Genomic DNA, 16,753 nt, shown 5'->3' on the forward strand with positions numbered 1-16,753 from the left:
ACTCACTGGAGATTCTACCTTCCCCCAGGCCCTCTGGATCTAGGTTCCCTCTTGAAAGCTTGTAAGCCAGTCACTTCTTGCCTTTGTAGCCCCCAACCCCCCATTTTAGGTAGCCAATGTCCAAGTTGCCCATCCCTGTCTACTCTGTGTGTGGAGAGGGTGGGAATGATTCTTGACCACAGACAATTTTTAAGAGTTTCAAGAATCTTTATATTTTTTTTGTTCCATCAAATCTACCTACCCATTGTTGTTGAGTTGCTTCTGGCTCATAGTGACCCTATAGGACAGAGTAGAATTCCCTTCTAAGGTTTCCAAGTCTGTGATCTTTACAGAAGCAGACTGCCACATCTTTCTTCCACAGAATTGCTGGTGGGTTCAAACCACCGACCTTTGGGTTAGCATCCAGGCACTTAGCCACTATGTCTCATGGATCATGCTATAGCTGTTGGTCTCTAATCTGCTTTGCAAATTTCTAATCTTTTCTACTTACCTCTCTGTCTATCAATTCAGACACACAGTCATATTCTTGACAACATAATAGTCAATTGTATTTAATCAGTCATCAGTTGAAGGATATTTTAAATTATCTCTGATTGTAACTATTATAAACCATATGCTACAGTAGATAGAAGGAGTTCTGATAGTGTAGTGGTTACGAATCGGGCTGCAGACCTCAAGGTCAACAGTTCGAAACTGCCAGCTGTTCTGTGGGAGAAAGATGAGGCTTTCTGCTCCCATAAAGATTTACAGACTCGGAAACCCTGTACAGGGTCACTATGAGTCAGAACTGACTCCACGGCACATCACCACCACAGTATATACTAACACATAATTTATAGTGTAGTCCAGGTGTGGCACTGTAAGATAAGCACTGGACTGCTCACCACAAGGTCAGCATTTCCTTGGAAACCCTATACAGGGTCACTTTAAGTTGGAACTGACTTGATGGCACTGAACAATTGCAATGTAGTATATACAGTAGACATGTAATAATTTTTTGTTTCATTTTTTGTCTTTTATGAGAGATTTCTAGAAATGTAAATATTTATTTGATTAAGCCTTGTTTGTTTTAATTATTTGACTTTATAGTCATTTCTGATTTGTAAAGAAACGCATAGTAATATTCACCCTTGGTGAACAAGGCTGTGTACCGTTGGTGCCCCCATTGCCCGGTAGACTTCCAGAAGGGTGCCAGGGGTTGAAGAAACCATAATACCTAAAATATAATCCCAAACAAAAACCCTGGGCATAGGAAACCCAACCTCGGAACATCTTTGAAGAGAGTATGATATAATGAAGGTCATATAGTATAAAAGAAGAAACACTTTCTGATGAAATGGCAAGATCTAGGAAATTCATTGCATATGAAAACTAAAAATCATAGGAGAAGCTGCAAATGGTGAAAGTAAGAGAAGTGAAAATGAGTGAAGAGTGTTCATCCGAAATATTAGTGAGATCAAAGAAAGAAGCAAAAAATGAAGTCCAGTTAACCAAATAGAGAGGGATGAGCTCAGGGAAATGTGGACAGCCAGTAGTGGGTTGTGTATCTCACTTGTTAAGTGTTTTCGACTCAGTTCTGACTTAGCTACCCTGTATAGGGTTTCCAAGGGCCAGCTGGTGAATTTGACTAGGTGGTATTTATCAATCGTCGTGGGGAGCTCGTGACCTTCTGAGCCACCCCAGTAAGGCGTGATGTGTTTCTATGTGCTCTCCTAGGTTAAAAGATGCAGACTCGTATCTGGTGGGTCTCAAACACTGCTGTGATATTGATGTTTCTCTCTGTTCATATAGGTATTAATCTTAAAATAACTCAGCATTTAAAAAATGTAGACAACCGCACAACATTCAGGCATTTTAGCAACGTTTCCATGAGATAGCAATTTGAAGCTCTGGTTCTAGGTAGAAGAAACGCCCTCCAATATCAAGAAAAGTTGTGACTACCTATACCAAAATTTGGTTGTAAGCTTTTTCCCAGTAGATGATCCAACTTTTAAATAAAACAACAGTGACCATCAAGTCAAAACCAGCTCACAGTGATGCCATGAATGAGCGCTCCATGGGGTTCTCAGTGGCTGGTGTTTGAATAGACCACCACGCCTTTCTTCTGCGGAGCTTCTAGGTAGATGTGAAGTTCAAGCCTTTCAGCTAGCAGCTGAGCTCATTAACCATTTGCTCCAGTCGGGGACTCCGGCCTGACTTTAGTCCATTTAGTATTTGCTTCGGTCTGTGTCATTGACATTTTAATACCCTTCTTTTAACATTCTCATAAGTTGGTTGGTAATGAACCCTATAAATTTATTTTGTCTTTCCTTATAGATTATACAAAAGTGGGTTTCAAATTTCTAGAACTTAATATGTTAGCAGCAAGAGCGGAAACAATTCCCTTGTATAACAAATGAGAAAATAAATCCAGGTTTGTTAGGTGACTTACTAAGTTCCTAAAGGCTGGATCCTGAGAGAAAAAGATCTAGTACCCTACTCTTCCCAACTTTAGTCCTGGGTGTTTTCCTAACTAACTTATTATAGTACTTAGGGTTAGTAAATAATGCCACTGAAATGCAAGACAGCTGAACCAATCAAATTTGTTTGTGTTGAAAGACAAGTTTCCATGATGCATTTATACTGTCTTTTTAAAATTGTGGGTGTATGGTGTGCTTTAAAAACAGAAATAAAACTAGGTTTTAGGCACTGTAGTATAAGCACTGGACTGCAAAAATCCTATATACTCTTCAGAAATCGTATATAGGATCACTTTTTAGTAAGCCTTCAAAAATTAAGATTTACTAATGTAGCTAAATACAAAACAGAATTTCAGATTCTCATAGAATTCAGACTTCCTGGAATCTTGGAGAGTGGATGAACCTGCTGAAATTATTGCCCTGAAATAATCTTTTAAAATTTAAACCAGAAATAGCCTCTGAAGTCTTCTTAAAACCAGACAATAGTTTATGTTGACTAATAAAGAATATCCACCTTGAGCATTACTCTGTTTTAACATCTATCTGTGGATCAGATTGAAAGCAGCAACTGGGAGGATATAGGAACCTTAGAAGACAGTGAGTTGATGCTAATGGGGGAGGAGAAACTCAGCAATGGAGGATGAGAATGGTTGCAAAACTCCAAAAATGGCCCAATGTCACAGAGACTGTTGAATGGGTGTATAGTTTGCATATTGTCAACAGCAACAAAAATAAAAATTAAATGTTTATAAAACAATTTAGTTAGTATTTTAGAAGCTAACTGCGAACTAAAATAAAAATTAAAAGGTGTAAACAGTTGAGATAAAGGGAAGTCAAGAAACAGGATCAGGGAATCTTAGCACTCTAGACCTTTTTGTTGGCTCCCACCTGGAGCTGTGGGTTAATGCGCCAGACTTTAAAGTCGGTTGAACTGCATGGTCAGTGGTTCAGGCTCACCAGCTGCTCCTTGGAAATCTATACAGGGTCACTATGGGTCAGAATCAACTTGACAGCACTTAACAATAACAACAACCTTTACTCTGAATGGGCTCATGGGTTTTTACTCATGCTCTCTCTAGCTTACCAATAAATTGATTCCAGGAGTTTGAAAAAGCTGTTTGAGACATGATATGTATTTTTCTGTAGAAACACTGTTCTTTAGGATAGTTGGTTGAGTTCACCTCAAGCCCAGCAGAGTCGGCCTAACTGAAACCATATGGTAATGAAACCACAGAGAACCATAGCATCCATTCTGAGTTATGGCTGGGAAGTGCTGGAGGTGAGCATTGTGGTAGTATTCCCCAGCCTGCCCTACACTGGTATTAAGTCAGCCTGTGACATAGGTTGCCCAGTGGTGCCCGTTGGACTGTGGGCTGTGGACAGTAGGGAAATGATGAATACTAACATGGAAGGGACAGAAAAAAGGTGTTTCTATGGCTGCTTGAATGTTTGCAGGCTTGGTTATACCGAGTATGGAAAAGGTTAAGGATTTAAGTTATTTTCTTTAGAAATGGGGGGGAATCACATGTATAAAGCTGTTTTTATCCCTCCTGTGATTTTTAAGATCTACTAAGAAGCTAAAGGAGCCCTAGTGTGGTGCTGTGGGTTAATGCATTGGACTGCAAAGTTGGTTTGAACCACAAGGTCGGTGGTTCAAGCTCACCAGCCACTCCTTGGAAACCCTATACAGGCCGCTATGGGTTGGTACCTACTTGACGGCTTTTAACAACACCAAGCTAAAAGAAGCCTAGTGACACAGTGGTTCAGCACTGGGCTACTAACTGAAAGTTTAATGGTTTGAACCCACCAGCTACTCCTTAGGAGAGAAAGATGTGGTACTCTACTTCTGTAAAGATGACAGCCTTGAAAATCCTGTGGGGCAGTTCTGGTTTGTTCTATCGGGTCACTAAGAGGCAGATTCGGTGCCACAGCCACATGTTTAGGGAGCTAAGGATGCCATCTAGTATGTGAATTCATCTTACGCTGAAAGTAATAAAAACCTGACCTGGTGTGTTTTTTAACTCTTGTCTACAGATCCCGGCCTGTGATTAACATTCTGAAAACCATGACAGTACTTCCTAACAGAATTGATCTCCGCCAGAAAATGTCTTGCGCGGCACCTAGTGGGATATGGTGAGCATCTCAAGTCTCACACCTCTGCTCTTTGATGCCCTTGTTGCCTGAGGAGCCACAGGGAAGATGAAAAGGGAAGACAGGAGTCTGCCATGTGTAGAACATTTTACTCATCAGTGGGCTGGTGGCATATTTGAGAACTGGGGAAACGTGTGTGGTTTGGTTTTTTTTCTGCTGCACTTATGCATCCTTTAAAATATGTATGTTTGATTTTATACAGCCTCAAGGTTAAGGCCTGTTTTGAATATACTGCCAAACCCACTGGTTATAACCCTTCCATAGGTAAGTACCCAGACCTGTTTGTAAAATATTTTCTGTTAACCAGGTTGAAAGTTCTGCCTAACTGCCAGAAAAGTTAACCTGCAATGTCTAACATGGGTTCATTACAGTTTTTTTTAAAAAAAGAAATTAAGTTTATATATTGCCTCTCCTTGAATCAGGGGCCTGTAGCACAGAGGGGAAACCTCTCTGCTGCTAGTCCCTATTTGAATTTCCCCAGCAGATGGTTGAGGACAGAATGTCTTGGGAACGTACTCATTTGCTCCCACAACCATTTCCTCAATTTCTGTCTTTGAAAGCCAGTGTGGAAAATTGGTTTTGTGGTTGTGAGCTAGTGAGTGGTGGTTGTAGAAGGGTGCCTGTAGGAGACTGAATACAACACAAAGTAAGTGCTCTTCATCCCCAGTTTCCTCCCCAAGAGGCCCCTGTGGCCTGGAACACCCAAGCTGCATCTGTCCTCACAGGAACTAGTATTGCGCGGGTGGGAGCTGTCGGTCAAACTTGGGAGTTTAGAGGCTCGGCCTCTACTGGTGCTTCCAGCTTTGATGCCAGTTGAGCCGACAACACGGAGCAAGTCACTTCACATTGGAGTTTTATTTCCCATCAAAAAAAAAGTTTGTGGTGGGCTCAGATGAGTTGATGTGGCGAAAGCAGCCTGTCATTTACTCTCCTTATAATCGAAGAGGAAGGATTCTTGCCCCAAATGTTGACAATACTAATCATGTTCTGGCGTGGAGCTGTAGGATCAGCCCTGGACTGTGAACCACAAGGTTATAGCAGTTCAAGCCCACTAGCCACTCCTTAGAAACCCTATGCTGGGTGGCTGTGAGTTGGAATAGACTTGATGACAACATAACAGCAACAAAAATCATGTTCTGCTCTGAAGTAGTGGGGTACACATGGTTAGCACGGCTTGGCTACTAACCAAAAGCCTAGTGATTTAAATACACTCAGAAGTGCCTCTGAAGAAAAACCTGGTGGTTTTTTCCAAAAAGATTGAGTCCCTAAGAATCCTGTGGAGCACAGTTCTACTGTGACACGCATGGGTTTGCCGTGAATCAGAGTTGACTTCTTGGTGCTGTTGTTAAGGCAGCATCAAGTTGATACCAACTCATAGTGACCCTACGCATGACTTGACAACTGATTCATTATGCTTTAACAATAATGATCGTAACTGAAGTCTAATATCAACTGGAGACATTGGATTCCTGGTATGTTTTAGTAGCAGCCTTACCTCTCCAGGTCGGAGCCATCTGATCCAGTTCTAAAGTCAAGGCCAGTGTGTGGAATTTAAAGAGGATTTCCCTCATGGGTCGTACTCATGAACCTTGCAGCTCAGTGTCCCTTGTTTTATGCCAGAAGAAGGTTTGTGCAAGGACAGGGTGTTTCTTCTGTTTTACACACCTTGTGGTAATGAGTTCTCCTTGAGCCCCCCACAGTTACCATGATTATTTTTTTTTAATATAGCGCACAAAGGAGACTAATGCATGAGAGGGTTTTGTGGTTCACAAACCCTGTACGATGCACACATTATGTGTGTAAAGTGGGGTGGTGGTTGTTAAGTGCTGTTGAGACAGTTCTGATTCACAGCAACCCTGTATAGGGTTTCCAAAGCTGTAAATCTGTGTAGGAGCAGAAAATCTCATCTTTCTCCCTCAGGGTAGTTGGTAGGCTCAAACCACCAATCTTGTGGCTCACAGTCCAGTGCTTATCCTACAGACCCACGATGCTCCCCCAAAAGTTTGGTAATAGTGTCCAGTTTGCAGTAGGGCTCTGATTCTGAATGAAGTACTCTTACCTATAGGATGGAAATACAGTTAACCCCTGCCTACCTTCTTGTTATCTAAAGGACTGCTTTGTTTTCATTGTAATTTTCATTATTAAAATATGTCCATTTTTAAGTTCCAGAGTTTGGTAAATAAGTCTGCCCTCACCCAATTCACACTTCCAAGTCTTAGAGCTGTCATGTCCAGACTTGAAGCTTTCCAGTCAGGTGGTTTCTTCATCTCCTTGGTCTTTTTGGCCTCCTTTGTTGGGCCCTTACAAGATGCATTGGTGTAAATGTATTTTGGCTTTGTGTGCAGGTGGAGCCATGATTTTTCACTTTGCTCTTTGATGTGGCCAACATAGTCTTTGAGTATGGAAAGAAAATGTAGACCATGATTTCTCAAACCCTTCATTCAGTGCTGTTTGTATTGTTTTTACCCAAATGTACCACCTTCCACTTACCCACTTGGATGACAGGCTTATATCACTACTAGAAAGACAAAGACAAGGAGGAACCGTGATTCTAGAACTAGCCAGCAGAGACGAACTGAACTGGGGAAACGTTTGTCTACTAGTCTGACTGTCGTTTTGTCAGACCACTCTCAGCTTAACTATAGATGTGGAATTTCATCCAGGTGCTCCTTGTTTCTCCCTAAATCAATCATCTATATATGATACATATCTAACTTTCCCCTGTTTTTAAATCTAGCATTTTATGAGCATGTAAACTAATGTCATTTAATTATAGAACTCTTCCATTAACCAGATGTCTACTGATGGCCTATTTTGGGTAGAACTTTCTCTGAAGGTATTCAGCACAAACCCATTTTGATTACCTGTGTTTCCACCATATGGACAAATTCTAAACGAGACAGGGCAGAACTTCCACAAGGTGGCATAAATTAATGTATCTAAAATAGTCCCCTGGGATCTGAGACTCTGAGCTTAGTGTTTGGCCAGGCTGTTTGAAGTCTGCAGTCGTAATCTGTGGGATTTCATACGGATAGATATATAATTGAGTCTTAATGAGTACTCTCCTTGGCTTGCTCCTCTAGCGGTCAGCAAAGGTGGCCAGCAAGGATTTTAAGATGCTGTGAACTGTCTGGAAGGCTAGGAAAAGGCAGAGTGGGATTGGTAGATGAGCGATTTTAATGCACCCACACCCTCCCCGACTTTTGCTGGGGGGTGGGAAACTCAGCATGTGAGCCCTCATCTGACCCCTTGTGAAGTTAGCAGGTCACTGATAAATGAGTGATGTCAAGACTGCAGAGGGCCGAAAATGGGGAGCATTCTACTTTGTGACATTTAAGAATTCTTTAGCTGGACTCAGAAATTACTGTGAACCTGTCAGCATTTCTGAATTTTGGTCTGACATATCTGAATGGCTATTGTTTCAAGCATAGTAATAGTGTATGTGTGTATTTCTGTGTGTGTGTTTGTGTGTGTTTATAGGCAACCAGTTAGCCCCACCTCCATTTCCCTTCATCCGTCCGTCCCTGTGTATCATACATATCTGTAGTTCCTGTAAGACTGACGTGCTCCTGGCCTTGGCTCTGCGTCATTGCTGTTGCTGCTAAGTGCTGTGGAGTCGGCTCCAACTCGCTGAGATCCTGTACAGGGTTTCCGAGGAGCAGCTGGTGAATTTGAACAGCCGACTTTACGGACCAGTGCATTATCCCACAGCGCCACACCAGGCTCCCTTAGGAGATAAAAAAAAAGGAAAATAGGAAAAAGAAAACATTCACATCAGTATCACAAAGTTTTCAGTGACTGATTTCCCATGAGTAGACCACCAGGCCTTTTTTTCAAGACACCCTTGGATTGACGCAAACTGCTAATCTTTTGTTGAGCAGCCAGGCATGTCAGCTAGCTTTGGCATTTCCCAGGGGCTGCCAACTAGGGACTGTTGTTAAGTGGACACCCACTCAGTAGAGGGCTAGGTTATTGTTGTTGTTAAGTGGGTTTTATGGGTGCCACACCAGGACTCCATCCACCAAGGTTACCCTCAGCTCAGTAGGAGACATACAGAGTTCTCTCCGAGTCCTGGTGTGGCACTGTAGGATCACACTGGACTGCTGAAGTTGGCGGTTCAAACCTGCCAGCCGCTCCTTGAAAACCCTCTAGGCTCACTAGGAGCCCAGAGGAGGGTTCAGGGAAGGCTTCCCGGATGGGGTGATGAGCACAGAGGCCAGGCAGCAGCTGAAGGAAGGAGTAGTTCTGCAGACGCATGAGAAACCACATCTGGGAGCCTTTATAAATAACCACCTTTCACTTGCATTCCAGGCTTGGAAGCTGCGTGGTCTGGAATTAGTTACCTACCTTTCTAGGTTGCCTCTATTTTGTTCATCTGCAAAAAGAGAGAATTAAAATAAATACTCTAAATAGTCTCTTCTGACTGTAATGCGAATATTAGAAAGTAGGTGGTTCACTTTATGTGCTTTCTGTAGCAGCTTTCTTTACTCAAGGTTGATTTCTCTGGTCCTTTGCACAGGTCGGCTTGCTTTCCCCTCTGACAGTTAGTGAGGGCTTAATGAATCTAAGTAACTAAAGTAGTGGCCCATGAAACACATAGTTAGCAGCTACATCCAGTGAACTGACAAAGAATGCATTCTGAAGTCAAGAAATGAGATTCTGATCATCCAGAATACTGGCTTGCCTCCACGCTGCATTAGTGTAGGCAATCGAGAGCAGGCTGTCACAAGGGGCTGGGAGCTTGGGCAATGGAGCTTTGTCACTCAGCAAGCAATAAATTCTAGCCACTAAAGAATAGATTTTCCTTTTTAAATTCTTTATTTTCAAAAAGTGAAAGAACTCATCATGCTGTCAAAAGATTATCCATTTCTGTTGCCATTGTGTTGATCCCGGCTCATGGTGACCCCAAGACACGGAGTAGAACTGCTTTGTCAGGTTTTTAAAAAAAAAATACCTGTCTGTATATCATGAGACCTTTCAAGGTGCCTGTGGGTGGGTCTGAACCACCAACCTTTTGGTTAGTCATTGGAATATTCTTATCTATGCTTTTCAAACTTTAGGATGTCTAAGAGTCTCCTTTGTTGTTTTTATTAAATGCCCTCTGGAGTCCACTCATAGCAACCTTGTATAGGGTTTCCTAGGAGCAGCAGGTTACCTTCTGTTTCAAACAGACATTGCAGTCCAGCACATCAACCCACAGCACCACATCTGAACTCCAAGAGTCTCCTAATGGTCCCTTTAAATGTAGATTCTGTGTGTTCCTGCAGAGCCATACTCTAGGGAGATGCTGAAGTTGCCATTCTATAGGCCCTCTTTGAATAACAAGGCACAGGGGGCCCCATGGTGTGACGATGTTGTGGGATAGGCATTGAACTGCTAATCACAAGGTTAGCACTTCTAACCTGCAAGCCACTCCCTGGGAGAAAGCTGAGGCTGTCTGCTCCCGTAAAGAGTTAACAACATATATAGGGTCGCTATGAGTTGGAATCTACTCCATGGCAGTGGGTATGAAGTAAGTTAGTTCAGGCCCTTAGGGAGAGTTGGATCCCTCTAGGTGAATTAAGTATATTGTGTGTGTCTCTGAATTCAGCCAAGAACTGAGACACTAAGTAGACACTGTTGAGAGGTTTTGACTTATTCTCGAGCTCCCCCATGTGGCCTCTGTGAAAAGTTACCTTTGCACAATTTTTCACAGCAATGGGAGAGAGGAAGGACAGCTCTCCTATAAACACCACAAATGGTTGAAATGCATACTAGCAGGACTTATGAAGGTAAACATTGGCAATGGGGAAGTATTCTTCTAGAAGAAATGAAGGAAATACCTTTAAAAGCAACTCAGACTTAATAGCTGAATCGTGCATGGATGCCCTGGAAGTTGACATGGTTTTGTTAATTTTATCTAGTCATTGTGGGCACACTCGAAGCTGAAAAGGAAAGAAGGAAATCTGGGCTATCGTCAAGAGTTCACTTTCAAAACCAAGTGTCTGAGCCCAAGCACACTCGGATACTCACTCTGAACGGGCAGAAGCAGAAAGCCTGTATGGAGGAAACCCTCTGGCTGCAGGTGAGGGCTGCCGGGCGGTCAGTCTGTGCTTTAAAGGAGACAGAGGCTGGGTTTTAGGTTTTATAACATCTATGTTTCTTAGAGTTTTACTCTATGTACCCATTTTTTCATTACAAATTACAGCATCATTTTGGATTCCCTCAATAGTGTTGTTGTTGTTGTGTGCCGTGGAGTCAGTTCTGACTCATAGTGACCCTTATATATAGGGTTTCCGAGGCTGTAAACCTTTATGGGAGCAGAAAGCCTCCCTTTCTCCCGCGGAACAGCTGGTAGTTTCAAACTGCTGACCCTGAGGTTAGCAACCCAATTCGTAACTGCTACACTACCAGTATTCTTTAGTATATGACTTTCTATGTACTGTACTTAACTATATCACTGCATCCTTTTCAGGAAAATATCAGAGATAAACTTCGCCCCATTCCCATAACTGCTTCAGTAGAGATCCAAGAGTCTGGCTCTCGTCGGCGAGTGAATTCACTTCCGGAAGTTCTTCCAATTTTAAATTCAAACGAACCCAAGACAGTCCATTCAGATGTAAGTCTTCCTGACTTTTTTGGGGTCATATTATATTAAATCATATATCTTTGAATGCACTGGAACTAGTAACTTGCTTTAAAGGCCTTTGTTTTATACAAAGTAAGGTTTTGAATATATACTGTTTGAGGAGATTTGTTTTCCAAATTAGCAACGAAAACAGACACATGCAATATATAACTTAGAGCCAGAGAGTTGGTTTTTTGCTTTTATTTTGTTTTGTTTTTCGTATTTTTTGGCCATTTCTGAGACTATGTAATTGACAAAGTTTATTATTCTTATATCAAGCTTTCCTGGAAATGCATGCAGAAAGAAAGATACAATATATTTTACCATTGAAAATATTAAGATGTAAAGACAAAACTATTTGTTGTTAGTCTGAACAAGGAATCGGAATTAAAGAATATCAAAATCTAGGAACACAAAAGACTATTAGCAATGAGTCAGTCAGTGAGTGCCTTTTATAGGCTAAGTAATCCTAGAAAAATTTGTTACCCGGCTTACTGGACACCTCATATGAGGTGGAATATATTTACAAGGGCTGCAGGGCCCCTTGTGCAGTGGGTTAAGCATTGGTCAGTGGTTGGAACCCACCAGCTGTTCCGAGGGAGAAGGATGAAGCTGTCTGCATCCATAAAGATGTGCAGTCTCAGCAACCCGCTGGGACAGCGCCTTTGTTCTATAGGGTAGCTGTGGATTAGCGTTCACTAGGCAGACTGGTTTGGGTTAGGCAGGAGCAATGGTATCTTTTAACATTTTCCCACATTTTCGTTGGTTGCTGTTGAGAATGTACACAGCAACATATACACCAGTTCAGTATGACTTGAAGGGATTTTGTGGCTTGTGGTGTGAAGATTGTCTCGGGGCAGTAGTTTCGGGGATTCACCCACTCCCGTGGCTTCAAGGAGCTGTGGCATGTTGATTTGGCACATGTGCCAACCTGTCGGGGCTGGAGAGTCTGCTCTGGGGCCCTCAGTCCTGGTGAATGACTAATGTAGCCGCTTAGAAGTCCTTGCTGCATTAGGCGCAGGAGCTGATGTCTGTCTAGTACAGCTGCAGTCTGTTGCAGTTTATTGCCACCAAGTATAGTCCCTCCGTGTTGAATGTCATTTCTTGTTATGTTGCTATCATGTACATTGCCAGCTTCATAGCCATGTTAAACATAATCAGACCGTTTTCCTAAGTATTGGTCCATGTGGTTATTGAGCAATTAACATTGGGCTGAATGGTGGTGGTGGTGGCCACGTGCCGTGGGGTCAGTTCTGACTCATAGCAACCCTGTATGGGGTTTCTGAGGCTGTAAATCTTTATGGAAGCGGAAAGCCTCATCCTTCTCCAACATTGGACTAAATGAATACGCCATCATTTGCTTTCTGACCTGAAGCTCTGTTTTCTTCATCGTACAATCGGGACTGATAGTAGTATATTCCTCATAGATTTGTTGTGAGAATTAAATGAGTTAAATATGTGATAATGGTATCTAGCATCATCATCATTATTCATAATTCGTACAATTACCCTATAAAGTAGCATGACGGTATCTCCAGGTTACCTGGTAAAACATAGACTCTGAAAGGTTAAATTACTTGTTCAAGGCCATGCAATTCTCAGTAAGGGGTAGAGCTGAGTTTGGAGCGTAGATCCGGGTGGCTGCAGGGCTCATTCCTACCCTGCCCTTGCCAAAGCATTCTTAAACCAATTTTCTTAAAAGGCAGAGTGGGGATTCGATGCATGGCAAGGTATGTTTCAAACCTGATTCTCACGGATTGACCTTGTGATGTAGGGAAATGAAATAATCAGTCACCTATTTAGATAGATGCCTTTCTGAGTCTTTAATAGTGTTAAACATGCTAATATTGTTTTCCTGCAGGTACACTTCTTAAAAGAGGGATGTGGAAACGACAACATATGTAATAGCAACCTTAAACTGGAGTATAAGTTCTGTACCCGAGAAGGAAATCAAGACAAATTTTCTTATTTACCAATGTAAGAATCCCTCTGTAGCAATTGCAAAATGACTCAGACTTTCCAATGGTTCGCTGTTAAGAAATGGTTATTGAAAATGTATTGAGGACTTTGGTGATTTCTTTTTTTTTGTTTGTTTTTTTTATAGTCATAAAGGTATACCAGAGCTAGTTCTAAAAGATCAGAAGGATATTGCTTTAGAAATTACTGTGACAAACGGCCCTTCCGATCCAAGGAACCCCACCAATGATGGTGACGATGCCCATGAAGCTAAACTCGTCGCCACATTTCCAGACACGCTGACTTACTCTGCTTTCAGAGAGCTGAGGTCTTTCCCTGTAAGTGGTTTTAGGCACCAGCTATGCTTGGGGGCAGGGGCAATCCGCACACTGTATGGCAAATCTGTGAACAAGTTCATTTTTCTCTTATAGGAGAAACAGCTGAGTTGTGTTGCCAACCAAAATGGCTCGCAAGCGGACTGTGAGCTTGGAAATCCTTTTAAAAGAAATTCCAACGTAGGTGATGCATTCACATACTTTTCCTTTTACTTGTTTTAGCACTGTTACAATTCACAATGCTGATCTACGTGGCCTGTGCTAATGGCTATTTATATTTTTTAGGTGACTTTTTATTTGATTTTAAGTACAACAGAAGTCACCTTTGACACCACAGATCTGGATATTAATCTGAAGTTGGAAACGTAAGAGCTCCTTCACTCTTTCATTCACTATTATTTCATGAAATTGTAGGCAGGCAATGAATTGGCCCTGACCTAGCTCATAAAAGTGTAATTGTAATAAGAAAAGTGACTGTTAAAATAAAACCCTATTGTCTCCTTTTCATTTCAGAACAAGCAATCAAGATAATTTGGCTTCAATTACAGCTAAAGCAAAAGTGGTTATTGAGCTGCTTTTATCGGTGTCCGGGTAAGTGTTTGTGTTTAGCCTAACAAATCAATGTTTGAAAGAACCATTTACAATCCTCACTAAAACCAGTGTTTTTTAATTTAACAGAGTTGCTAAACCTTCCCAGGTGTATTTTGGAGGTGCTGTTATGGGTGAGCAAGCTATGAAATCTGAAGACGAAGTGGGAAGTTTAATAGAGTATGAGTTCAGGGTAGGTTGGAGCTGAGTTCCGTTGGTCCTTTTATTATTCCCAAACCTACCATACTATATATATGATCTTGAATATGCGATTTTTATAACTAAGCATTTGTTTATAGTGCTTAGTTTAAAATGAGTTTGCTGAGGGAGGAATAATTCCAAAAGGGAGGGGCAGAATGGTTGCAGAATTCAAAGAATACAATCAATGTCACTGAATTGTGCATGTAAAAGCAGTTGAATTGGTTTATGTTGTGCTGTGTTTATACTCAACATAAGTCTTTGTACAGAATCCAATTTAATTTGTTTTTTTTATTTTTATTTTTTGTTTTTTTCTTTAAGCTAGAATTTTAATATATATGATTGGACTTCAGAAAGTTTATGGAAACATTCTGTTATTTTTAATCCCATTTTTCTACGTGCTTTTTGAGGGCCCCTTGTATGTGGTATAGAAACAAAGTATAATATTTGATTTTTCTGTCCAAAACCCATAAACCAAAGAAGAGCCTTGTTGTTGTTGTTAAGTGCCGTCGAGCGGGTTCCCACTCATAGCAACCCTGTATAGTGTTTCCAAGTAGCTGGTGGGTTTGAATCTCCAACCCTGTGGTTAGAAGTCCAGTGCTTACTCTACAGCACCACACCAGGACTCCGATTATGGAAAGCTGTTGTTGTTAAGTACTGTCGAGTCTGTTCTAACTCATAGCAACTCTGTATAGGGTTCCTGAAGAGCAACTTGTAAGTTTGAATCACCAGTCTTGCAGCCAAGTGCTTATCCCATGGCACCTCACCAGGACTCCCCCCCCCCCCCTTTTTTTTTTTTCTCCTTTTGGAATAGTCGGTGTGAATTTGGTATATGCCAATAAAACCAATTGCTGTCAAATTATTTTCAACTTAAGGTATTCTCACATGTGTCAGAATAGAAAGAACTGTGTGCCCTAGGGTTTTCATTGGCTGATTGTTTCGGAGTAGATTGCTGATTCTTTCTTCCCAAGTTCTCTGGGTGGACTCCAGCCTTTGTGTTAGTAGATGAGCTTGTTAAACTGTTAGCACCACCCAGGGACTCCATAGGCCAATATAGAAGATTAATCATTGGCTCTGCACCAGTTCAAAGTAGACATTCAGTATCTGCACAGCTAAATGAGCATAAAAACCGGGTGCAGCGCTCACTCAGGACTCAGGCGCGAGTTTTGCTGAAATCACCTCACCCTCCTGAAAGCATAATGACCATAGAGTAGAAGTCTGAGATGGCCACAGTGGGCCTGCCCCTGACTCTCGCTGGATGAAGAAGCTGAGTTCTGCTCTGGTTCTGTGTTTAGTTAGCTAGTGCTGCAGTTCAGTAGTTCTGTTAAGTCATAAACATCGCTACTTAAAATTCTGTTCGGTATAGCCATCCACTGTTGATAACAGAAATGTATTTTCTCATGGAAGGTCCTTATCTCCTCCCCACACCTGTGGAGCTGGTGTTTTTGGCATCAGTCTCCTCTGGGTCCCAGAAATCTCAGGGCAGAGACCCTGGTTCTAGTCCCAGCTCTTCTTTTGGGGGGTGGGGGTGGCATTGTAGATCGTCAAGTCCCTCCTGTCTGTCCGTTTTTATCTCCTGTAAAAGGTGATGCAGGCCACTGCCCAGGGAGCTCCCCTGCATAGGTAGCATCCTGGCTGTGAGCTAAGTAAGGGTGTTGCAGCCCACCCTAGTCTCCTTATAGCTGATTGGCTGATGATATTAGATGACATCGCGGGAGTGATTGCATCATTACATGCATGACTGCCAAACTCCTGGAAATCATGGCTGAGTCCAGTCGATGCATGTTTTGGGGGACACAGTTCAATCTGGGTTAGCTTCTTGGCACTAAAGCCAGCTTTGAGAGGTAGTAGTGTCGGTTCTGACCTCTCTGCAGGTGTGGCTGGAAAGAAGTCTGTGGGTTCCAGAGGGGATCTCCTCACAGACAAAGGAGGAAGCAGCCTCTTTGGTCATTGTGAATCAGAATTGACTCACTGGCCGTGGGTTTGGTTTTTTAAGTATTTATAATCCACATACCATATAATCACCCATTTAAAATGCAATTCAGTGTTTTTTAGTATATTCACAGAGCTATACAACAACCATCAATACAATCTAACTTTAAACATTTTCATCACCCCTAAAAGAAACTCATATTTATTAGCAGTCATTCCCAATTCTCTACGCCCTCTTCCCAGTCCTTGTTCTTGTGTACCGTCTAATTAATTCTTACTCACGATGACCCTGTATAGGGTTTCTGAGGAGCAGCTAGTGGGCTTGAACTGCCGACCTTGTAGTTCACAGTCCAGTGCTGATTCCCAGCCCTAAGCAACCACTACTCTATGTCTCTTTGACCTTTTTCTAAAAGTGGAAATTTGTTGACAAGAATCTTTAAGTGCAAATATCGATTTTGCGTACCCTTTAATACTCCACTGTTGGAGAATGTGCTTTTATTGGCTTTTTTCTTTTGGTTTTCAGAGCT

The 16,753-nt window shown here is 41.9% G+C and overlaps 1 protein-coding gene across 2 annotated transcripts in view; it reads left to right on the forward strand.

Moving 5' to 3' along the window:
• The window catches only part of ITGA6 (integrin, alpha 6), a 91,179-nt gene that overhangs the window by 55,867 nt on the left and 18,559 nt on the right, over positions 1 to 16,753 (forward strand). For both annotated transcript variants that reach the window (XM_006866640.1, XM_006866639.1), the window contains exons 10-19: positions 4,494 to 4,592; positions 4,813 to 4,874; positions 10,514 to 10,674; positions 11,065 to 11,208; positions 13,079 to 13,194; positions 13,322 to 13,511; positions 13,605 to 13,688; positions 13,794 to 13,873; positions 14,022 to 14,099; positions 14,187 to 14,289. In XM_006866640.1, the coding sequence (XP_006866702.1) occupies positions 4,494 to 4,592; positions 4,813 to 4,874; positions 10,514 to 10,674; positions 11,065 to 11,208; positions 13,079 to 13,194; positions 13,322 to 13,511; positions 13,605 to 13,688; positions 13,794 to 13,873; positions 14,022 to 14,099; positions 14,187 to 14,289 (1,117 nt within the window). The remainder of the gene's footprint in view (positions 1 to 4,493; positions 4,593 to 4,812; positions 4,875 to 10,513; positions 10,675 to 11,064; positions 11,209 to 13,078; positions 13,195 to 13,321; positions 13,512 to 13,604; positions 13,689 to 13,793; positions 13,874 to 14,021; positions 14,100 to 14,186; positions 14,290 to 16,753) is intronic.

This window comes from Chrysochloris asiatica, unplaced genomic scaffold (genome assembly GCF_000296735.1).
Source record: "Chrysochloris asiatica unplaced genomic scaffold, ChrAsi1.0 scaffold00094, whole genome shotgun sequence".
Taxonomy (NCBI): Eukaryota; Metazoa; Chordata; class Mammalia; order Afrosoricida; family Chrysochloridae; genus Chrysochloris; species Chrysochloris asiatica.